The sequence below is a fragment of the Varroa destructor genome, unplaced genomic scaffold (genome assembly GCF_002443255.2).
Source record: "Varroa destructor unplaced genomic scaffold, Vdes_3.0 BEIS01000007.1, whole genome shotgun sequence".
NCBI classification, from domain to species: Eukaryota; Metazoa; Arthropoda; class Arachnida; order Mesostigmata; family Varroidae; genus Varroa; species Varroa destructor.
In genome coordinates, this window is record NW_019211460.1 from 37412496 (window position 1) to 37437723 (window position 25228).

Below are 25228 nucleotides of genomic sequence, written 5' to 3' on the forward strand. Positions count from 1 at the left end.
TATATATATTATTTTTCTTATACAATTCTCAGGGTTCTACGTAGACATGTATGCTAGGATGAACGTCGAGATCGTGCTAGACGTTATGATATCAATGTGCATTTAATGATTTTCAAATGTTTCGATCCACACTTACTAAAGCCACTACTCCCACTCTACTTAAAATAGATAGCGCTTGTAAATAACTACCCGTGCATACATTTAAAATAAATATTTATTGCAAGAAAATGCTGGACCTCAATTATTCGTTCAAAGCATTGGTGCTTACAGCCATTATTGGACGTTTTAGTTTTTCTAACTTGTTCAATCGTACGCTTAAGAATTTGCCCTGCAGCGGCCTATTCTGAACACCCTCTCCAAAACGTTTCTTGCTGTTCCGTCACTTTACCAGCGGTGCTGCCTTTCCTACCAAGCCAGCTCCCCACGCTCGTCTCTTTCATGACTTTAGGCGGCCTTGACAGCGTCCCAGGAGCTGAGTGCTGGCCTGCCTGACTATCTGCCAGCTTGCTTGCTTTAGTGCTCCGCTTTCTAACATGCCGCCGCTGCTTCTGCCGCCGCTGCTCCTGCCGCCGCCCCCGGTAACTTCGCTCTACATCGTCCCCTTGCAAGCACGTTCTACTTCGCGTGGCGACTGGCAGTCGTGACGGTGTGCCAGGTCCTGAGTTGCTCTTGCCCAGGCCGTATTTTAGAGTCAGAGCAGCGTAGAGCTTTCACCAGTCGTCGTACCCCGTCCCGCCTCCCGGCAGGATTCTTCCTGGCCCTAAGTGTCCTTGGCCTTGCCCGTTCCCGGTTGGCGACCCAGTTGCTGCCGCCTTCCACCCAGTGTGTCCCAGTTTCCTAGCCTTGTCCCGGATTCCAAGCTGTGCTTCAGATCTTCTCCTCTTCTACCCGTCCTGGGCAAGCAGCATGAGCTGCGCGTTACCCAGGCGATAGCATGCGTAGTAGTTCAGTCCTTCTGTTGACCGAGTTCGTTCCAGATCGCTAGGAAGAGGAGGAACGGAACGCCCTTTCCCGATTTCCCTCCATTTCTTCTTATGTGCCTCTCTCATTCACAGTTTGTTGTTCCAGGGACTTTTTCGAGGGCGAAATGGCGAGGCCGAACCGAACAGTCGAAACACAGGTACTACAACAACGAGCAGAGGTTGCTGTTGCTGGTAAAAACTGCTGCTGTGTTGCCGTAGTAAAAAGGGGGACGGTGAGGGGCGTTCCCCTCTCGCGCTCTTTCGATGGTATTCCATGACGGCGAAATAGACGAAGTTCTCTCGAATTGGGCAAAAATCGGGTGAAGCATTGCAGCATTGCGAATGGGGCTTGGTTCAGCAGTATAAGAACGAAAGTCCTTGTCAGCTCTAGCATGGGTTGCGGCAGCAGCGCCAATGCGCCTTGGTGCGTTCCTTAGGCGCAGACCGAAACGGAGAGGGAGAGAAGGCTGGTTAGTTAGCTAGTTGAGAGGCCGAGGGTACATTGCCCGGCCGCTCGCTAGTCGTTTGCTTGGTCGGTCAGGTTTTCCTATTTGGAATCAGCTCCCCTACCCTTAGTCCTATCATCATCTGAAAGGGTCAAGGGCAGCCAAATGGCTGTTGGCTGACTGACTTGAACTAGACTGGCAGTTTGGGAGATACAGCACACACCAGTCGTTGGCAAACTGCAAGGAACTATAGGTATCAATTCTCGGATCCTATACAATAAATAGTGCGAGCATTTGCGTTCGTTTGATATAATTTAATAATCATTAAGCAAATTCGTGTGCTCGGTTACAATATATTTCGCCGTTTTACCTTACTACTATTTGGATTCGATTTTGAAGTGGGACACTTTCATCTCAGAAAGGGTCCTAACTTTCTCTCTAATGCATGTTCTAAACGATAAAATAATTACATTAGAAAGAAAATTGCTCTAGAATCGTTCTGCTCTAAAAAATTTACCTTAAGCACTCTATTAACAATAGTCCAATTTCGTATAAGTGCGTAGTTTAGTTTCGTGTCCATTCACGAGGTGTTTTTTTAACGTGTTTTTTTTTAAGGTGTTCACTGTGTCTCAAGATGGTCGTACCGAAGTTTATTAGAGAGAAGCATATCGAGTGGTTGGAACCATCGGCGCTGAAGTTTTAATACTTTCGCCTTATGTAGTCTCCGTCTGGTGAAGACACCTTACATGGTCTCTATTACACTCAGAGAAAAAGCCTAAATTACTACACCAGAACGACTTCCTTGCCTGCCATCGAGCTGCCATTGTCCTATCAGCAAAGTCGCCGTCGTGAAAGGTCAGATTGCTACGCATGATTTATAGAACGATTGTGGTTCAAGTGACGGGTCCAATTCAGGCTGGAGCTGAAGAACAAAAATGCCTGTGCCCTTATCATGTTATACATTGCAAACAAAAATATCAGCATTACAAGTGATCACATACAAGCCTCAGCCGCGATGCGATCCTGCAAACCGTCCGCAATAACGTGCGTAGTTACTGCTGTTTGTTTACGTACGTATTCAGCTATCTGATCTACGTAGGCTGCGCTACTTTAAGAGTAGAACGGTGGTATAAGACCAAAAGGAAGGCGCAGTAATGAATGGTCAATTGCTGGTGTTAATTAATCTATCTAAAACATTATCCACGATTAATCTAAAACAAGCTGACAAGCAACGAAATCCGATATCGAAATCGAAAAAAGAACAAACTTCGTTCTATAGTGACTCAGATTCTTACACCCTGGTTTCCTCCTACCCAGAACGAAAAACGGTTTTCAAATTATTCTGCTATTTGGGACTGTTGCCGTGACAGCGTACCGACGTATGACTTTCGATAAGCTACCTCAAATCCAAGGTCGTGAGTTCGACGTGGATCTGAAAATGGTGTGGAGGGTTTATAAAAAAAACTTAGCAGAGGAACGGGTGGGTGATCCTATTGCAGTTGCATGCTTCATGGACCTTCAACAGACAGGACGCACGAATGGCGGGTAGAAGGGAAATGAGAAAGGGAGGAAGAAGCCGAATCCTACGCCGACTTGGGGACTGAGCGAAGGAGAGGGTAGGGAAAATGGACCGAAAATTTTACCGGCTACGCCAAAACCGACATTATACCTATCCGACTAAACCTCAGGCAACCGGACTGCTAGCTTTCGTCGAGAAGAAACTTTGAATACCTTGTTCATAGGAAGAAGAGCTTTATTCGCAAGCTAATTTATTAGGTTAGGTTAATTTAGAGGTTTACATGCATATTTCCTACACGAAATCTACGGGTTATAACGTATTTTTTAATCTCTATTATTGGTACGCATAGCAACAGATGAAATTTCAGTAGAAGGACCTACCTTTCTTTTTTTTCGGCGAGTTGTCGTCTGCGTGGCCTCCCGTGAAGCAGCGAAAATAATACGCTATTATAAAGTTGACTGTTATGTGACCGAACGCATTTGTAGCAGAAGTAAAATACTTTTAAATATAATAAGTAGGATTTGAAATCTCTAGAATAAGCATCTATGAACACCTACTGGTAATAATCACATGATATATAATACGATAAGGATCGTAGCAGGTATGTAAGGAGGAAATGCAAAGAAAGATTAGGCAAATTGGCGAACTATACCTAGGGTCCACTATATCCATCATATGCTGCACGTGCAGCCATCCATCCATCCATCCATCCATAGAAAATGCTGCTGAGCCTAAAGGAAAAGACGAAATTGGAATTAATCGTCATTGACATAAAAAGGATTATTATAAAGGTTAACACAACTATCCATTCATCTATTATATGACGTCTTATACGCTTGCTAGGTAGTTCGGTGACACATGTCCATTGATACGACTATGAGTTTCGCCGTATATTCATAGTTTTAGGAGACGCCGTCAATAGTGTTCTTCAGACGAGCAGAGTATTATGTCCTACGCTAAAAATGTCGAAGAAACCTTGAAATGAATTTTTTAATATTACATTCATTAACTAAATGAGGCGTGACATATCAAAATAACTCTCTGTGGTTATTTCATATGCGTATTATATATATAGCGTATATAAGCTAAGTCGGATGAGACCTTCAGGCGAACAGCGAGCGCTGTTAGCTTGGCAGTGCCTTCTCGATGTCGCCTGAACAACGTATGTTTTACAGAAGGATCTGCCTTTCACAATTTAACTTTTGGAGATGACCTATGAAAGCTCTGTTATAGGCAGAGTCTTTCAGAGCTTTGAGTGCTCAGAGGTTTTATGCCCCAATTAAAATGTTGATTTACAATACCGCCCCTATAGGTGGTTAGGGAGTTCCCGAAAGACCGGAAGCGCAAGTGCGGACAGAACGCGAGACTTAACCTCACTGTGGACTCGTGGTCGCTGCACAAGCTGAGCTCAATGTATTTTGGTAACAACAGCATTTCTCCCCAGGAGGGCACAGTTACCTATGCAGTGGAGGTAGAGCACCACTGAAGTGCGTTGCGTTTGCCAGTAATCCTTCCCTTTCTCTGTTTTGGGTATCTAGCTAACGGGGCTCGACGTTTCCTTATTGACGTTGGTACTCTGACGTCCAGCAACCTGGATGCAATTATTTTTTGCGACTCCAGAACTCTGCTGCCAAAAAAAAGAATGCTATACATATATATTTCTCCCGCAAACTTCATTTGGCTTGGGCTACTAGAAAGACGGTGCGCGTAGTCCTGGATTCCGACCACGCCGGTACCAGGTTGTATGAGCTGACAGACAGATCGGCCGGGAACGCCTTACGGCACATCTTCTAAAAAAACTTTAACCATTCTGAGTGCCTGGATTTAGAATTCTTTATGCTGTTGCGACTCAAAGAAGAGCTATGCAGTAGCGTGTCAAACTTAAAGCTGGAGAAGCTAACGTGCAAAAACTCCGTCATCCTACATGGCTGCCGTGGCCAGGAATTTTCACTTGGTAGACGGACTTCTCTGTACACGAATGGCTCGTTTTCTGTCCAAGAGTCGATTCAACCGTTATTCAGTGAAAAAAAAAAAGTTTCGTTTTGAAAGCAAGATGGAGTGGCACGTGCTGTGGCGGTACGATTCAAAGGCAAATCCTTATGTTAGGACATCAGCCCATTGAAGGATTTCCTCGTTGTTCTCCGTGAGGAGAAGATAAGCGTCTTATTTCTTTGCATTGACTCATTTGAATGCATCCCGTGAAAGCGAAGGGTAACGGAATGAAGATTTGGACAGTGCAACTGAGACAGGGCTGTGGGCAAACCACGACAAGTGAATTGCAAAGGAGTAACGGGAAAAGTGCAATATGGTAATCGAATAACTATAACGAGCTTGAATTCAGAACTCATATTTGGGCCGAGTAACTTTGAACTTGCATTGGGGTTCAGGCTCAGAAAAGTAACCACACACAGTGGTGGCTAGTGTCTTTACAGATCACGTGCAAAAAAGGTACGAACTAGGCTACTCACAGGCGGAATGAAAATCAGCGGGTGTATTAAATGTGCTATTGTTCGTTACTAAACAGATCGGATGGCTTCCTCCACTCCCTTATGTCCTTAACATTGCAAGTTCCCATTTGACATCATAAAAGTGTATTTAAATCATAATATTCATGTATATAAATCTACTCTAAGTTTTCCATTCAGGTTGGCCGCTGCGAGCACAGATAATTCCGCAGCGCTCGAATGTGTCCCTTTAATCGTGAGTAACGTATTAGTACATAGTTAATTTAGGACGTAGATGTATTGTTTACATGTTATAGTTAAACTTCAAGTAACTTTTTATATACATATTATAGCCATTATATCTCAGGGATATCCATGCGGCCTTGGATCCACTTAGCCATGTATTTTTTTTTTTATAGGATCTACACTGTGCTTAATCTTATCGGGCAGCCAGAGACGTCTGCCTTTTAAGGAGTACAACTGGAAATGGTATGGTAAAGTGTAACATTTACAAAACGTACGAAGAATATTTTCTCCAAGCGGTCCTATATTTTTTATTGCAGAAAGCTATAGTCCTAGGAACAGTTCTAAATAAAATAGCTTTTATTGTATCACAACATGCGATACATTGGTGCTGACCATATGGTGGCAAATTTGACCTTCCATATAGGTTAGGTTAAAACCCAGTTTTTCAAAGCGTTGTGGCTTTCGCAATTTCTAGAATAAGCTATTCTTCTTCTTCTTCTGCTTCAGTCAATTGGCGAATAAACTCGGTATCTTAAAGTAAAACATCATTAGCATTGTGTTTAAGAAGTGTAGTGTGGTAAGATTTCCGCAGGATCATAATACAAACTGGCAATATATATATAAGCAAACAATAGGCCAAAGGTGTTGTTTTGAATAGAAAAATATCTCGTTATTTTCAACTGGCTGTAACGTATAACGACGAGGTAAACATTCGTGTCTAAATACTAGTGGAAAAGGATATTTGAATCCAAGTTTTTACGCTATAAAAATAACCACGGCTATAAGTTACGCTTTCTTACTACTCCTTTTATCGATGACTAATTATTTCAATTACTAAATGGATATTGATTAATAGTAGTACAATTTTAAAATGACTCATCGCTACTCTCAGTCTTTACATGCACTAGCATTTTTTGCTATCTTGATAATGATAAGAAGCTTGTTGGCGCGTGGGGCAGGCTATCAGTGCCTGTCGCGATCTATTCTATAAGGGTTAGTTCAGTGGGTTGTCTTGCGTAAGGTCATTAATCAGGATCTGTAAATTTTAAAGGGGAACGGAGCAAGTCAACTTATTGAGTACTTGTGTAGTCGATGTATAATACTATAATAGCGGACACAACGCACCCTTCCACGTAACGATGTTCTCCTTTCGCCGGCAAAATTATTCTTGGAACGGCCATTATCAGGGACAGACAAGACACTGCAAGCAGCATGTAGCCGAAGGGAACCTCAGCGCTTCAAAGCATGGCTGTATCCCTGCGAGTCGTATTCTAAGAATAGCAGCAAAAACGGGGCCAAGACTGGGAATGCCAGAGGCCGCCTTCCTGCTACATGCCATATCTGCTCTGCCCACCCACGACCTTCCTGAAATAGATCAAGGCCCGACCATGGTCTATGGATAATAATACAGGGGTGCTCGGCCTGGCGGAAAAATTCAAAAGGCAAATGCACTTTCTTTATGACATTCAGGCAGAAACTGAAAAGAACGTGGCCGTCGTCCTAACGAAACGACAGCTGGAAATATTCAAACAGCTTAACGGGCACTCAGTTATGCATACATATTTATAAAATGGATAAGGAAACGCATCAGTAAATATCAATCAGTCGTCAAATTTAGGCTATAATAGCTAACGTATAATATGATGGTGTCAACTGTAGGAGTGGCAGCGGCGGCGTGAGCGGCAATGCCAGAAGGTCGTACTACGTCGGAAGTCATCATGGAAACGCAGGGCAAAAGAGTACGCGAAAATTTAATGATTTTGACCTTTTTTGCAGAAAGCCAGGTACCCAACGGTGGAAAAGACCAATACCATGGGTGAGCTGTGTACCTATCCAACTATTAGAGTCTTGTTTATAAATATTTATCATTTGTAATACAAACTAGGGGCAATTCTATGTGAGCGTTAGCCCAAAAGGGGCCATTGAAGTCTATAAAAATGCTGAACCTGGAGCTTTAAAATGTAAGGAAGAATTGTAGAAAAACCCTTGTCGAAACATACATGCTAAGCGTTGCGTTCATTGCATCAAAATAAGATGCAAATTCTCATTGAGCACTTTGCACGACCACATATTGCAGATTATACACTTCACAGTTTCCAAACTGACGGCATTTTATTAACGTCTTTTCTGAGAGAAGATATCGTTAATCGTTCGTGAGAAGATTCTTTGATATTCTTCTTAAGAATATGGTAGACAAGCATCGTGATTATTAAATAAATGTTAAATATAAATATTTATTTGATCTCGGCTATATATCGGAAGCCCCCCCCCCCCCCTACTTGTGAGTACATTAAAACAAAGGTAGCCATCATTTTCTTAGAACAATTTTTTTTGCAAAGACTTGCTGACGTTTTTCATTTGTGAAACATTATAATCGATACGGATTCGTTTTTCAATAGGATAGTTCTATAGTTATAAGCATAAGGTTCGCAAAGATTGTGTAGCATCAATAAAATATCGTATGTATCAGTTATTTAATTATCTTACAGTAACAATTACGAAGTCACCTTTTTTTTCAGTATATATGCTTATTTTGCAAACGTTCTGGAGCATTCTATAAGCATTTGCCGGATGCGACTTTGAAGATCGAAGTTCGCATGTTGACATCAGCCAGATTTGTGCTGGGAACCGTGGGTGCATGATGTAAAAGGTTCTTGAGTTATTTAGCACTACTCCCACTTTTTCCTGGGCTAATCAGTCGAGTTGTTCTACCTCTGAATAAAATTATTCTAACATGTGCTATTTTCTAATTTTTTTTTTCAAATATATAGTCCCTTAGTTCTGGTTTCCTATACTCTAGGTCGCAATTTCGAAGAGTGTCCGCACCTCACTGACTTGGCCGCGACTTCGTTCTCTAGATGGTAGTCAGATGTAGTTGCGGTCCATCGAGTAAGTGGGGGAACGGGTTAGGAAAGACAGTCGGGGATCGACCCAGGAAGGCGGCTGGAAGAGCTAATGCAGCAACAATAGTCAACCTCCGACGGCCGGCGTCCTTGAAATCCGCCAGCTTGTTGTCAAGAAGTCAGCCGCCGCTACTGTTACCAGCGGCGGGCGGGGCCTGGGGCGGTAGGAGCCCACTGGTTCGTTTGCTTGCCTAAGGGCGCCGGGAGTGAGGAACGTTTCGGAGAATAGGCGGGAAGTACGTCAGAGCATCGACCTTGGCGTCAAGGCCATCCGAGTTCATGGGTAGGTCCCCTAGAATTCTTAGGACGAAGCCGCCAGCGGATAGAGAAAAGCGAATATGGGTGAGGGCCCTACAAAAGGGCGAGAGCCTACAACAGAGTTCCGCAATAGATGGAGGACCAAGCGAAGTGGAGCCGAAGAGGCGGCCATTGCAGCTCGAACCTATTTCACGACAGGTAACCCAACAAACATAGACATTTTTCAAAGGTTCGAAAACGGATCACAAACGCCTCTTAAGCGGCCATCGTAGCAGCAGGAGCAACATCAGAATGGGACTCGGTGGAAGGTGGCTCTGACTGGGAGACACGTTGAGAAAGAAGCACAGCACTGACGTAAGCCTCAGTAGATAAAGATGGTAAATAAAGATGACGATGATCATGATGTTATCTGCAAGCGAAGCGGATGTCCTAGTTGAAGTTGATCGATACGAGGTAGCTGTTCTGACACAAGCGCCTGAGAAAGGAAAGGAAAGGAAAGGAAAAGTCAAAGCGTCTATAATTCACGTGGCGGTTAGACGTAGCAGCAAAGAGGGCTATCATGGCTTAGAAATTCTTTTCGCTAGTATACACTAATACGTGCCTTGCGTATGATCTTTTTTATTCCCCCAAAACCCACAGAAATTTTAATCACCCCCACGATCCTGGTTAGCGGGTCGCGCAGAACAATGATATTCAGTAATGAAACTGTGCTTCTAATCATTTATTACGTCTCTATAAACGAAGGCAATACATCCACACCGAAGTTTACCTCTAAATGCGACTTATATCATATTGTTGCAAGGTTATTTAGAGCCTAGGCTCGTAGAGAAATCGGCGAGTTTATTATACACCTCCCATCTTGAGATACTCAAAGCGAATCGTGCTACTCAGGCAGGCTTAAGCGGAATATCGGCGGCTACCTTAGAACTCAAGTTCTACCGAAATAAAGCGAACGATCTAGTTCTGCTTATGAGAATATCTCATAAGGCCTTCAGACATAATGGTAGAAGATAATACTTGCTTTCAACAAACGAGTCATTAGTCGAAGTGTTGAAGGTAAAGGACATCTTGGGCATAAGTTATCGAACAGGCTGTATGACGTCTTTTATTTTCAAGCGCATTGATGCCGTTTACTTGTCCTATCAAACAAAACAAGGTGTCTTTCGAAACCCATCGCATCTCCAATTTCATTTGTATGGCTTGCCATGTCGGATTATATTTTCCATAATCATCACCTTATTTAGCGATGAAGCAAGCGGTAAAGGCATACAATGGGCACAGGGTCGTGGCGTCCGCGAAAGCAAAAATATTCTTCTGCTTCTTGGGTTCGCCGTCGACATTTTTACGACAGTAAAGTTTCCTTTTTAAAAAAGATGACGTTTGAAAACACCGTTTCTGCATAGTCTGAAGAGATCTAGACTTATGTCGATCTTATGGCGCTTATGTGGCAAACTCTGTCACCTGCAATGAATAATTTCAATTGTAAAAGATACAGTTTTCGGTGGCTCCTTCTAAACGAAGCAAACCCTACTAGCTACCCCAAAAGCTACTGAAAAATGACCTTTGTTTCTTATTTTTCTACTAAATCAACTAACCAAAAAATAAAACAGTTCGATATTTTAACATTAGTATTAACCTATTGTGACTGATCGATAAGTTACGTTAAGCCAATTCATTTCGTGTGGCCTAATGCAAATGCTTTCGGTTTCGATTTATCTAACCTGACCCACGGACTTCTGGGTCTTGTCTGCTGTTTTCGTATATGAATGAAAAGCTCAGGGAAATTCGGCAAGATCTTTGTTTGTCAAGGCGTCTAAGTAGACAGACACCTATAGTATTATGCTCAGCCAATCCTGCATCATGTGAGAAAAAAAGCTAACGATTTTGGCCATCTCTATAGCCTAATGGTAGGTGTTTTGTCTCCTTGGAAAATGGTTGCCCTGTTTGCCTTGCAAATAATCGAAACGTTCGTATCTAAAGTCGACCTGTATATATTTCTTAGTAATCAGCAGTTACTTTTTAGGGAGAAATTTACCTTAATCGTGCATCGTTGATGAGAGCAAATTGAAAAAGTCCATGAAAAATAGTATTCCATGTAGTTTACAAGCAATCGGGGCATTTTATATTCGTTGAATAATGTCGTTTATTAAAGGCCACTATGGTTGATAAGCCGCTGACGCCAGTGCATTGAGACTGTCCTAGCTATTCATACGATTTGGCCTAGGTCGCGTATCAGCGGGATACTCTTTAAAGAGCTGCTTTTTTTGTCACTACGATCTTCTATACTTTTGGTTTTATACTACATTATTTAGAGGACAGTTTACAAAGCGTATACGTCAAAGTACTCCAATTGTGCAGAGCATGCAGTTTGTTAAGCTTGCGCTGACCTATTTGGAATTTTTTGTCTACCTAAAATGTAGCCATAAAAATTACTATACAAGATTAGCTTTTTGTAGTACCAACAGTACGATTACGGCGCTATATCTAGTAAATGTTTACATCTATGATCCAAATTGGATTAAATAATACCCACGTAGACGATAGGGTGTTACTAGTGTGATTTGCTAATAGCTATACGCATCGTCCTAGAAGAACCCTTTGCTGCAGTTATCATTCTCGCACGAAATTATCACAGTTATGAAGAGCGTGCGGAGAAGAAAGAAGCAGCAGTGTGCTCGCTCGTCAAACTAACTAGGGTAACTGTTACGCGGATTGAGCATTGCATGCGCGGCTCCGTTATCTACAGCTAAGGGTCGATATTTACCGTTTCCGATTTCAGGAGAAAATTTGATTTCTACCCAAATTCGGCAATAGCAGTCTTTTAGACAAGCGTACAGATCGCGTCAATGAGACAGTTTTAAATCGATGTCGTATTAAGATCTATTTACCAAGCCGATCTTTGTTCTCTGTCTGAAGTATCGTTCCAAGGTCTTCACGATGAAAAGTTTCTCTCGCCATGAGTGTCACAACGAAGGTGGGAAACGAGGCGATGTCTAATCATATTTATCGGTGGTACTTTTCAGAATACAGTACGTGTTTCCGTTTCTCTCATAGGCATAGCTAGGCACCTATTTGAGCACAGACGGTTCTCATTAGCTATCATGGCGTAACAGGTTAGCAATTTGTTGCGTAACGCGCGACATATATACGCTTCGGGAACGCTGTCAATATGTGAGAGAGACTCAGCTTGTAGCGTTTATAGAGATAGCTTTTACTCACCTGAAGCTTAGGCTAGGTTGCCCAATATTTTACATTATAAAGTCGTTTTGACAATAAGTTTATAATCCTGAAATTTACAGACTAAATGGGTGTCAGGGTCCAGGACCAGCCGTTCCTAGGCTGGAAACGTCATTTTAGCATTAAAATGCGCCGATCTCGCTGTCAGTAGAGGTACAGAGGTCTGTGTCCTATGGACGATGGAGCAGGCGAAGTTTTTCTAATAAAAATAACGATCGGAAAATCGGCAACACTAATGCACAATGTGTTGCAACGTCGTCACAAGTGTCACGTCATCTTCTATAAAATCTTAGTATATAACAATATACAGCAGTACTTTGAGTATATAGTGCGTTATTGGTCTTTTGCGACACTGATTTGCGACCGATAGTGTAACTTACATTAACACAAACAATTTAACGGCGACCTATGGAAGTTAAGTTTTCGTCTTCTAAAGATGATTTTTACGATTTTCTATTATAGCCGGACTTATGACTGCCCTAACGCATACATCTTATAGTACAACGCAAATTTCCGCGGTATTGTATTGCACACAATACGCTTTAGGTGTATTTTAAATTATTTAAAAATTAATAATATATTTCAATTTTTCCGGATAGGACGACAAATCGATGCTTAAAATTAGGGACACGCATATAATTAGCAATGAATGAATAAAATGGTGCTTATTTTTATTGATCCGTATTGTTCTACGTGCAGTCGTTTACAAAGGATACGGCAAATTGTTCAAAGGATATACACAGTTCGGTAACCGATAGTCGTTGGTAGACTTCCTTTATGAAGTTAAACATCACTTGCCGAAAGCTGAAACTACTGCGTGGCCAATATTGCAACAGACTTGAGAAATAACACAATTCCGTGGATGACGTGTTAGCATAATACATATTTTTACCTTTGTTGATGCAACCCGTTCAAGTCGATCTTTACCCTCACAGCTAAAAAACCATCCCACCCTTTGATTAACTTCATCAACTTCAACTTTTTTCTATAGGAACTGAATTAGACTAAGCTACCCTTATATATATGTGTGTGTAGCACGAGCTGTACGTGTGATGTGCATGATTCATAACGTACAAGAGTCACCTAACATTTGGCGCACGTTGCTGAAATCAATCACACCTAAAAACATATGCAATAGGCATAGATCTAAACAGATTGGGTCTCCTTCTGTTGTGGCTGTTGACCTAGGCTCGAACGTCCTCCACTAACCGTCCTTTCTGGTTCTGCATGGCTCCTAGCCGACGCTGACGCTACACGGCCACAAGCCAATGTTGATTTTGTTATTATTTCTGCTATGTACACAGCGATGCTGTGAAAGAGCTCCAAAAAGCCTTAAGAATATCTAGTCTGGAAGCCAGTCATAGCGGTGGGAGATTTGGTGACAGCGACCGTTATAACCGTAAAATGTCCATTCCAATGTGGTAGAGATATGAATTTTTTTTTTCTAACATTCTTGATTATTTCTATTGTGCAAACAAATTTTCGGGATCATCGAATTACACCTAATCAGTGTAATTTTTACTAGAAGGTCTAGCAGAGGTGGCTTAGGTGGACTTGCCTAGGGTTTCTCCAACTGATCTATGAGACAGTATAAAAACAGACGTTTACTTGACGTTAGGTACACTATATAGTTTACAGATTATTAGAAGAATAGTGCACAACTCAGAGGACGTACGCATCAAAGTTTTCTAAAGGACAGATTCTCCCGAAGGCAATTTGAATGAGCTGTAAATGAGTCCGTAGCAAACGTCAAACCGTCAACGGCTAAACGTATCTGCCGGGTAAAATAGGAGAGCATTCAAACAAGTCTGAAATTAATAAAAAAAAAAAGAAAACTCAATTCGGACGGTCAGAGATATCTAAAATGTCCTAAAAATTCATTTGACTTTGTTATACATCTATAGCAAAATTATTATTCAGATTGTTTCCAAATTGACAGTGGTAAAAAATCTACGAATGAGGTGATTGATTATAGTTACTTGTACGTGTTTGGTAATAGTTATGCGTACATTAGTAGTTGTATGTCCTCAATAAAGCTGTGAAGCCTCATTAGTGAAACTAGACCTGCTGCTAGTGGCCTCGGGGTAGCCTTGACACACTCTTATTAAAGGCGCTCGATAAAAGAGCGCTCTGCTCTGACTTATAGCGCCACTTGCCTGAACAGACCTAACTTGTCGACCCTGTAAGCTGCAGTAAAGCTAGCAGCAGTGTCGATTGGTTATCCGTCTGTTTTTAAAGCAAGGTTAGTTACGCACGAATATGTTACGAAGAAAAATTAATGTAAGGCAGATGTCCTGTTTGTTTAGATCGTGCTTTACTGCGTAAGAAAACATTTCAGGTTGTAAACAGGGCTCGTAATATGTTCCTTGGCCAGTGAACCTACTTATCTCATATTATATCAACGTTCAAAGTTAGACAGACTGAACGCTTCACTTATTTCAATACTAAATGATCGCGAGAGGTACGCAATGTGTCTCTTTACCTATATATATAACGGACACAAGCGACTGCTTACAACAAAAGGCCTCTTTTTTTAGTTAACTTACATTAACTAGTAGTTTTTGTCGAGTAAGACGGCGTACTAGAAAACATAATAAAAGGCTTACAATTAAACTATTGTGTACTTCGTCAATGGGCCTTTAAAACAACAATTTTAAACAAAGCTGGTGATAAACATAAAGGATAATTTTGGGAAAATGTTTCTATATAACTGGTATCAACACATATCTCTGTCTATACGTACATTTATATTGAAATGATCTTTTCAAAATCGATCGTCCGAAGTATGTTATATTCCTGTTCAACTAGCAAAAAATGGACTATATTGTGAGTTTCAGAGTCCAGATATCATCAACTAGAGCTGATGATTTACAACAAGCTGATAAAACGAGTAAAAAAAATCCATAGGCTGATTATTAGAGCGCTATGTCCGAAGGTGTCTAGCACCTTATAACCTAGGCCGAATAAACTCTGGATTTAGCTATTTCTGTCACTACTCACTCGCAGGCCGTCCGCCCGCACGTGTCATAGCTAACGTAAGAGGAAAATGAAAAAGGCAAGATGACTCAAGGACACTGGACAAAGACTAGAGATGCACCGAATAATAGTCAAGGCGGCAAACTAAAAGGACTTTTACAACCTTCACGGATGTGTAGATAAGAGATTACGTTGCCGTCAGTGAGGTGAATATGTCTACGGTCACTACTGCTATGTAATCGGCCAACGATAATCGTTCTATAATAATAGTATATGAATTTCTGTGATCAAGGATTATGTTGTACTTTGTCCTAATTATATCAGTAGTCCAACGGCTTTATGTGGGAATACCGCATACATGTTATGATGTGTGTGAAGCGTTTCGGTATAAAGAGGCCTCGGTCTTCTGTTTCGATTTATCTAAATCTCGAAATTTTACGACAACCTGAATGATACGACAGAGTATCACAACTTAGGTAGTCCAAGGTTGACTAGCAAAACAACCAAGGCAGCGAGGCTGAAATGGAACTAATTCTAAGATCCCGTAGCAACAATCCGTTTACCAATTTCATACAAAAAAGAGAGTGGCCCAGTTGTACCATAAGACCTTATAGTTAAATTTAGTGACGCTAATCGCAACGCGTTGAAACTTTTTACAGAAAACGGATCGGTTACTTTTTTTTTTATTGGGAATACGTTATTAGTATTGTGACAGATGACAAATAATACTATCTATATTATACTCAACGAAGGCTTGTTATTGTGAAAAGCCTCACTCTTCAGCCATTTTTTCTTGCTGAAGAAACAAGATGTACCAACCTCCTTCGGTTAATTATAACAGTAGGGAAGGTGGTAAACTCCTTTGGAAACCTGTACAGGTATGACGAAACATCTACTCAAGTTTAATTTGAGCAGAGTAAGTGCGCGAATTCGTCGGCTGTACAACTCAAGATCGTATCATCTACACCTTTAGATGATGCTTGGGTAATCTAATTTTTTTTCAAATTGGGCATTTTGTGCTGCCGTTAAACACTGTTGTAAATCTGAAACGGTGGAAGCAGGAAACAAATGGATTTCGAAAGACTAAGTAGAGAAAAATTGTCCAGTATTGAACATGTAGCTTGAAATCGATCGTGTCATAGTTAAAACGTAAAGTTTTTAATACAAAGTGTTTCCAAAGTAGCTGTCAAAACTTTTGACATGTTTGAAGTCTCACCATGTGCCCCGATCTCAGCTCATAGAATTGTTCGTACATTGCGGTTGTGGTAAATCTTCAGATAACTGTAACGTATTCGAAGGGATTAAGAGTGCGCACACACGCTTTTGCTTACTTAAAGCGGACAAGTTACGTGGTGAGTGATTTTTTTTCGTAAGATTACACATACTTCGGCATACTTGAGCTACGACTGAGGGTGACAAATTTGCATTTAGAAGGAAAGAGCGCCGTGACGTTGCTACTGTGACATCTACTGCTGTACTATGTGCTCACCGCCCTCTGTAACCGTATTTGCAATTTCTAGCGGCTGCATTGGCCTCTGTGGAATTTATGCGCCAGTAACATCAATGGCTTTCCATTTTTCACCTCCTCTAGGTTTCGAATTGTAGACGGATGGCTCCTAAAGAGAAACCACGTCTGTCTATGGCCGGGCTCGAACCTAGACAACAACGCGCCCCCAAGAGCAACGTACAACTACGTTGGCCGCTAGGGTATCACAGATGCTGGCGTGTTCACGGGTAGCCGCGACGCCTTGATCCAGATTACGGAACGCAGTGACGGGCAACGCAGTCTATATACTTATGCAAAATCTCGATAGAAAGATACTTGATCATGTCAGCAACCGGATACTAAAACGAATGCTAATTATGTGCCTACCGGGATTGAAGCGTATGTTTAGTCGTGAAGTGCTTTATCATTTATGCTAACCTAATTCGTTTCCTCTTATCTGTACTTCATCTCACGTAGATAAATCGACAGGTAGACAACTACGTCGACTTGTATCGCGGTTGCCTTAAATTCCGTGTTATTCGTTGCTATACAAAATTCAAAACAACCGATCGTGTATGTTGACTTTTTTTTATTTATATATATATATATATATATATATATATATATATATATATATATATATATATATATATTGATAACGTATAATCAGGTGGGCTTGGACCTGTTCTTTATATCTAGGGAAAAACATGAACGACAAAAAACTTACTTCAATATCTAGCGCCATATGTTCGAAGTTCTTTGCCCTGGAGTAATCTGGTGGGCAAAACATCTGAAAATATTCCATTAACAAGTTTAGCGCATTCTTTCTATTAACTTGCCTCTGTTAGGAAATAGAAGCAACGCAACGGTCGATTATATATGCAGTTCATGATTTAGGAAATTACTTCCGCATTTTAGTATATAAATAACATCTATTCTTGCACATGCCTGTATATAGGTAGTATATGCTATACAGACAAGGCCAAATCAACAACCGTCCTTAATCTATTCCGCGAAAAGCTGAAGTCACAGGTTCATCTCCCCATTATCGAGAAGTTCTGGATACAGAAAGGTTCGTTCCGACAAAAGAATAACGAAAAGGGACACCTAAGAAAATACGTGGCCCATAGGGTTGCAGGTGCGCCAAAGTCGGTAAAAAAAATGTACTACTCTGTTTAACTCCCTTCTAAAAAATACTTTCGATGACCTTTTTATTATAGTTGTTATTGGTCACTAACAGTTTTACTCTTATATAGGTTTAGAGTAGAACAAAGCAGAAGAGCTGAAGACGAATGGAATACCAGAGCTTTATTTCCCAAATTCTATTATACCCGTGTAGAGTCATAAATGATATACATACGATCTGGCAAAAGATTTGCACAAAGCACATTCGAGGTTGGATGTAGTGTCCTTCATAATTTAGGAATTCTCTTTAATTGACTTCAGAATTCCCTTCAATTGTTAGGATATCACTTGAATACAAACCAGTACGATTCAGTATACGGGCCTTACTGTTGATAACAGCTATCAGGTCGCACAGGCAAAATAAGGTCAATCAGTATTGTAAGCCATTTTGGGTATAATCGTCCAACAAGTGAGCAGATTCATGTATAGCCTGTCTGTTTTGCTATTGTAAATATATCATACGTAACAACGTATGCATTACCTTTATCTATATGACTATTTACAATGTATTTATTTGGCTTACTAGATATCATAATGAAAGATGGAAAAACGTTCCATACGACTCGATGAAGGCAATGTCACAATAGATCAGATTCAATATAAAGATCGTTGTTTCTATGGGAAGGTGCCTTTAGAAACGCAGAGACGGAATAATTATTCAACAATGTAAGTGAACATTTCAACATGTTCATTTTTCAACTTGTTTTTAAATCGTGTATAACGATCGCACCGCGACTTGGTGTCTGTCGATAGAGTAGTGCGTCACATATATCCACTATGGCTAGCGATGGTAATAACAAACACGGCTAAATCCATAATGACTGATGAAACACTAACAAATAAAATGGCGATTTAGTCGACAAGCGGCAGACCGAAGGGAGCCATTGCGACATAAATCACCAATAGCTCGCCTGTTCCAGTATAGACATATGGAAGTTGGCCATGATGTCGGAGGAAAATAGGACAAAGCTAGTCGCCGTATGTTAATAGTAATAACCTTTAAAATGCTTTAAATAGCTTAGAGGAGTTTCTCGAATCAGAGCTCTGTCAATGCTCTATTCTCTTTTGGTGTACTCAATGAAGTCTTCTTGTCTATAGCAATATGCACCTCACCGCGATTTAGATTGCATCTATAGTTTGCAGATCGCTTATTATTGATAGATTCTAACTAGATGAGCTGCTAGCGCGTAAACAAACACATATATGTATTTAGCATTGTTATTAAATTTGTTACCCGTTTAGTTACCGTCAAATAGATATTAGTTATTATGAAAGAATATAATGTTGGACAGGCAGGACCAGGATTTCCCATTTATCCTCCACCATTGGACGGTCAAGGCATCTATTTTTAAGGCATCGTCATGCATTGAACGACCCGCACCACAGATGTCTGGCCTATACTGAACGTAATGATAACCTGGTTGTGGCATAGCGATCCCCAGTTTGCTTCCCCGTCTATTTTTTACCTTTGCAGGACAATGGTCGTGATTCTTCGCTGGACTTTGAGCTCGAGCCGACAAAAAGGCAACCCCTAGAGAGAAACGGTTGGTTGCGCTGGACGCATCTTATGACTGTCATTGCTAGCACTGGTGCTGATGGTGTTACTACTCATATGGCCGGTTTGCTTTTTATGTGTTCTAGTATGTAGATAGAAGGGTCGTCGATTAAGCGGCTGTGCAGCGTTTAGTTAGCCCCGCCCCAGGCTGCCTAAGTATTGCCATTTCTTAGCGACAAGCCGCCCAGGAACAGGGTGAAACAGCACGACCTTTTAAAATGATGAAAACGTAGCTCAGACGCCGTACAACGTAGGCTTGACTGCGCTAGGCCAAACAGACCTCGGCCAATAAGCGACCTTGATGGAGACCGTTTATCTCAAAAATTTCACTAAGCAGCCGGAAAGCCTTATGGCAGTTCGCATGCCGGCCGCATTAACTTGTCGAGTTAATTTTGGAGAAGCTTCAAGGGCTTTGCTGCTGCGGTCGTAGGGACAACGACAATCACAATGAGCAGCCACATCAACTCCACCATCGAGCACTGGGCGATGATAACGAAATCGACTGAAGAGAGACAATGCAATCGTACAACAAAGCTAAGAAACAAGAAAAGGACAACCAAGCGGTTTGAAAGCGGTAGAACGGCTAAAGAGACCGCTTCGCCGATTTCTGGTTATATTCCATGTGCCCTTTTATATACGAATCGTTCGTTCCTGGATGGACAGCTCAGGAGCCAGATCGCCGTTTTCTGCGAATGATTTCCGCTGACACGGACCGACACAGTGGTACGTTGGTGGCGCCACATGGACGGTACCTATATTAGCATTAGCCTCTGCATCTTATTTTAAAGGAACTAGACGATAAAAGGCTTGCTTCGTCTTTCTTAATACAGCAGCGCGTAAGATTGCACTTGCCAGAGATCCTAATTGAAAAAAAAATTCCTTATGCGATTTTAAGGCAAGTTCCTCTCTGAGTGCCTCTATAGCATTATCATGCCGTAGGCGGTCCTCACGAAAGCGGACGACAAGAACTTTTGTGATATCGAAATCGTGGCCGCTGCTCGGAAAACATGGAGGTTGCCATTGCCTCTCTAAAGTGAGGCCGTGCATGAATCCTGCCGAGCCGCCGGCCTGCGGGCATTCCGACACCTTTTGGCGCTTGTTTATAAACAGTATTTTTGCCGGGATTGCATGACATAACGGATCCTCGGAAACCGCCGATCTAGTTGTCAGCGATTTGTTCGAACCCGCAGTGTATATGCATAGGCATATGGTGAGGGCTACAGTGGTGAGTTGTTTCGTCTGTACGCTTCGACAACCCTTGCTACCATGCAACAGGTCGGTGAAGTCCTGCTCGCATGAATCTTGCTGTGACAAGCCTTAAATATCGTTCCATGACTTCAAACAAAGCAGGCAAATGACCTTGGAGTACGGTGACTGTGCACGTTGCCTCAGCAATATGAGTGTCGATTCCCGCTGAGTAAGCAGCGTGGGGTCGAGGTCGAGGGTCGGGGAAGACCACTTGGCGGAATTATTCTATATTCGCCCCCCGTCAGCGGTCACCGGTATAGTAAAAGTGGGTCGCACAAAGTGGGTGACCACGCGAGCGTCGTCACAAAAAGCTACTCGCATTGTACGCTATATGGAGAATTCTTCCGTAAATAAAATCCCTTTTGAGTTAACAAACAAAGAGCATCACATGCAGCAGGTGGAAGCAATCTGTTTTGAGCAGTATAGGTTAACTATTAACTAACAATTAACTACATAGCGATGTCTGAAGCTGTAACCAATTATCACTTACTAGAGAAATCCTACATAAACAGATGGCAATACTAATTAAATAATGGCACACTTGATGTTACTGAAAAAATGCTTTTCAGTAAAGCTGCCAATGAAATAGAATAAACAAGTAAGTAGTAGCATTCCTTAATATCTTGCTTTTGTTAATAAAAGCGGTATACTTTTAGCGTAGATAGTAGGTTCTAGATTATAGAACTTTCATAGGTAAGTTCTAAACACCAAGATGAAACAACTATTCAACCGCTTCACGAAAGATAGTTCCTTTTTAAGGAATATCTGTATATGTCACTAGCTTGTTTACCTAAGGTCCCAGATACGTTAATCGGAACATGTCTAACAGCTAGGATGTTTTAACACATGTTGCAACGGGAAGAGGGTCGGCTGGTATTGATTTTAATAATCTCCTCACTTGTCCTTAGAAATCTAAATAGTCCTTTCTCTTACATCTGCTTACAGAAGTACGCGCTTAATGGATTTAAATATAATGTTATTAAGTCTTCTAACTTTCTCGTCTAATAACTGAAAAGCTACCTATTACAGTAGTAAGCGGATCAGGAGGTCCTCTTCGTTTGGCCATTTTTACGCGTGGCCGTAGCTATTTCAGCTGTCAACCACTGCTGTGATTAACCCGCTAGAGCGACTTTTCCCCGCACCGCCAAATGCAGAAGTCGACTCGACTCTACTCTACGTTTGGTGTATAGTATAGCATATATTCTGTGTGCTGAAAAGCACGAGTCCCCAGCAGTAGGATATAGTTCCGCTTTCTATGGCCTCTAACATAAAATACAGACACAGATAGACATCCGCATATAAGATTTTTGAACCACTGACGGACGGGCGACCTCGATTCGAACGCTGGTCCTGGGACGCAGGGCTGCTGGACCAGCGGTCCCCCTGGTCGACCCGCTTAACTATCAGTACTATGACTGCTCAGACTGCGAACTACAGGGAGCCAAGGAAGTGGCCAGTAGGCGAGCGCCTTCCTGGAAGAACTGGGTCAGGAGCCTTAAATGAGGTCACGGAGTAAATCAAAGACAATGGAGTAGAGCAGCTGACGCGGTAGCGTTAGCCTTTCTCAAGCAGTTGATGTGACGTTCTAACAAATGATGAACCATCGGAGGATGTCAGTCGTCGACACACGACACCTGTGTAGATCGATTTCCTCTGCCGTTTAGCGGAAGAACAAAGTTAAGCACAGTAAATACGTTTATGTTATTTATCTCGGAAGACTCTTTCCAAGCTTTTTTTGTGCCATATTGTGGTGGAAATCCATGTTGCAGCGAAACCCATAGCTTCCTTTCTGATTACGATTCATGAAGCCTTTATTTGAGGGGACTTCTTCAGTGTTTAAGTTGGGGATCCGGAAGACTGTAAAGACGCTTGAGACCTTGATTACAAAACTGTGACATTTACCACGTGACAACGTTATGCCAGCTTGCACATGCTGAATAATTAAATAGCTCAAAATAGACTTGGCAAGCGCGCTTCCGTCGCGTAGGTTCAATTAAGCGGATTGTTATTCAAACAAGAAGATAGCCTTACCAGCTCAGCTGTTCCACGAATATTGCTATGCGACTATCTCAAAAAGATGCATCTTATACGTAAACAGCTTAGAGCGGAATACTGAAGTACTGAGATCATGCCATAGTGCGCTCATATTATACGACCATAAAAGAGGGTAAGCTCATCTAGAGCGTTCTGCTATTTCTACTAGGGGGATTTTTGCGTAAAAAAAAAATTAATATTATTAAAGCTACAAATTTAAAATACACATGAGGTAGAAATTTGCTACCTTTCGACCAAAATACAAAAGTTAGGGCTATGTGGCCCACTGCATTTCGAAGATAGTAAAACCGGAAAAGCTAATTTTATTGAAAAAAATAAATAAAATAATTAAATACGATAAATATATGTATACAAGGCATCGTACGTTCGTGCTCACTGCACCAAATGTGGTTGCTTTCGAAATAAATTTGGGAAATCCGTTCGGTTCAATGAGACAAATAAGCAATATGGTCGACACACGCACCGTGTTTTCGAGGAATAGAGTAATTTATGATTGTTTATATCAGAACCAGTTACGCGACGTGATAAAGTTCGCTTTGGAGAACCGTGTTACTGGTCCGCTCATCGCTCATATAAACTGTAACGTTTGAACGCGTCAGAACTTGAGTAACTTAAGAAAGAAATTGATGCAGACCTATAGTAGGCGAATGACCCTTAGCCTGTCTAAAGGTAGTAAATAATTACAAAGCGTCATTTCTAGCCATAATTACAGCTATTTTTATGAATAAATTTTTTGCATGAAATCAGTGGCCCATATAAGCCCCAGTTTATGGGCCAACGACATAGATGTAATCTAATTGCTCTAATAATAGTGAGCTAAATAGGCTCACACCATGATAAGCGAATATTTACTACACTGGGTCCCGTGTCGTCGGTTGTTTTCAATAGTAGCGCTGAGGAAGTTTCGGCCATACAATACGAGCCTCTCTTTCATCTATATACCACGATTTGTTACCGTAATATCTAGCGTATAGGTGGCAACAAACAGTCGCCTGAATGCTCCCTTGATCTGCATTTAGAGGAGGAAATAGAAGTCTACCGAGGAGTCATTTCAGAGAATGATGAAAAATAACGTGGCCATGTCTAATTTTTTAAAGCAGTAAGAGTACGAGTAGAGGATCTTCTTAAAGAATAAATAATACATTACGCCCGACGAGACCCCCAAATCCTGGCCATCGAAACTCGACCAAGGGAGGCGCCGAGTACGTACTGGGAAAACAGACGACAATGCGAGCCGACATGATTGCTGGAAGACTATGGCTACAGCGTGCGACCGCTAGGAAGGTGTCCGACTAAAAGCAGAGGCACAGGAGAGTGCCGAATAGAAGAGAATGCATCCTGGAGTATGCAAAAACAAGTGTCTACAAGCAAAAGACAAATACAACAAAAATTATAGTCGCAGAGCCATGTTATAATAGTAAAGCTTAGCGAATGTGGAAATATTGATTGGGATCCTCTAATGATCAGTGTCTCATGGACGCACAATTCTGTTACACATTCTGGCCTGATGTATACGATGTGTAGAAGGCAACAGGAAGGAGAACACGTTCTTCGCATAGCAGATTATGACCTTGTGATTCGATAGAAATCGGAGAGGAGCTGCAGGAGCGCGATCGTGGAACGGATACGGAGAATGGTTTTTTCATTTCAGTGTCTGTAGGCTTTGTTCGAACAAGCCGGTCTGCAGACGTTTGGAAATTTTGACCTTTAACCTCCTTTTAAAGCGACTGGTGCATGTATATACAATAAGCTTCTATTACGTGGCTTCATAGGTCCTTAATAATCCAATTCGCGCTTCTATGTATCTGTACGACCAAAAATCCCGAAGTTTATTTTTATGTAAGACTGCAAACCGTGGCCGCTTTTGTCGCTTTTCTAGATTTACCCAATATTTGGTACAATGGCCGACAGGCCTGGAACTATTGAAAACACTTGGCGTTATGTCTATGAGCTGTGCACTTGGTTTCTCGCAAAGAGTTTAGCAAATCCTAGAACACTTGTCTTTCTTTTCTTAACAACTTTCGTAACCATATATTTTTCACTTCTTTTATTTAGTTTTTTTGTTCTTTTTTTTTTATTTAGCTCATTTGTTCAGTAGTTTAGGTTCTCCTGATTGTGAACCTTTAAAAGGCTACCTACATTGTCAAAAACGTTATTTTCGTAATCTTCATTTGCATAATAGTTTATTATTATAGCATCGTTAACTCACTGTTAGCTTAGGTGGTCTCCTTGCTGTTCCGTTGCGATTTTGGTTATGTCCCACATACAGCAATAGAAATGGAGAAAAACAAATGTGATGTAAGATTTGAGCATTGATGGTCCGTATGCTTTTTTTTTAATTTTATATATTACATATTTACACATATGTGTCATGGTAAATGGTCTCAGTGTGTCATGCATATATGTATCTAAGTAAAAATAAAATTTGGTCGGTAACAAGTGCCTTTCACGCACTTTCAAACCAAAATTTTTCCAAAATAACTATTTTTTGGTGTTTTTTAGGGCTGTATGAAATCTGGCAGTAACGTAATCTGTCAATTTTGGGTGGAAAAAGCTTTTGGCCTTAGTATGAGTTCATCGAAATATAGGTGGGTCGACGACGAAAAGGCGTAATAAGAATAGTTTATATTTGCGGGGGTTAAAAAACGCCTTTCCCGTAACCGACGGCTTTGCTGTTCTATTTCTAGAACGGTAGATGGTCGCATGCC

General features: G+C 41.4%; 1 protein-coding gene and 1 long non-coding RNA gene across 4 annotated transcripts; both read left to right on the top strand.

The window, feature by feature from the left end:
• Nucleotides 1-989: 989 nt before the first annotated feature.
• On the top strand, nucleotides 990-14502 carry LOC111254281 (uncharacterized). Of its 3 annotated transcripts, XM_086975113.1 has the most exons (6): nucleotides 990-1661; nucleotides 2024-5235; nucleotides 5561-5627; nucleotides 5791-5860; nucleotides 7277-7433; nucleotides 8137-14502. In XM_086975113.1, the coding sequence occupies exons 3-6, from the start codon at nucleotides 5612-5614 to the stop codon at nucleotides 8257-8259; spliced, it is 366 nt and encodes a 121-aa protein (XP_086831239.1). In that variant the 5' UTR covers nucleotides 990-1661; nucleotides 2024-5235; nucleotides 5561-5611; the 3' UTR covers nucleotides 8260-14502. The 3 variants fall into 3 exon arrangements, with proteins under 3 accessions (XP_086831239.1, XP_022670692.1, XP_086831240.1); XM_022814957.2 differs by having other exon boundaries at nucleotides 990-5235; XM_086975114.1 differs by lacking the exons at nucleotides 990-1661; nucleotides 2024-5235; nucleotides 5561-5627; nucleotides 5791-5860 and adding an exon at nucleotides 5882-7059.
• A 44-nt stretch (nucleotides 14503-14546) lies between these two features.
• On the top strand, nucleotides 14547-17042 carry LOC147754670 (uncharacterized). Its single transcript, XR_015317362.1, has 3 exons — nucleotides 14547-15197; nucleotides 16269-16343; nucleotides 16583-17042. It is a non-coding gene; the product is annotated as an uncharacterized LOC147754670 (long non-coding RNA).
• Nucleotides 17043-25228: the final 8186 nt, after the last annotated feature.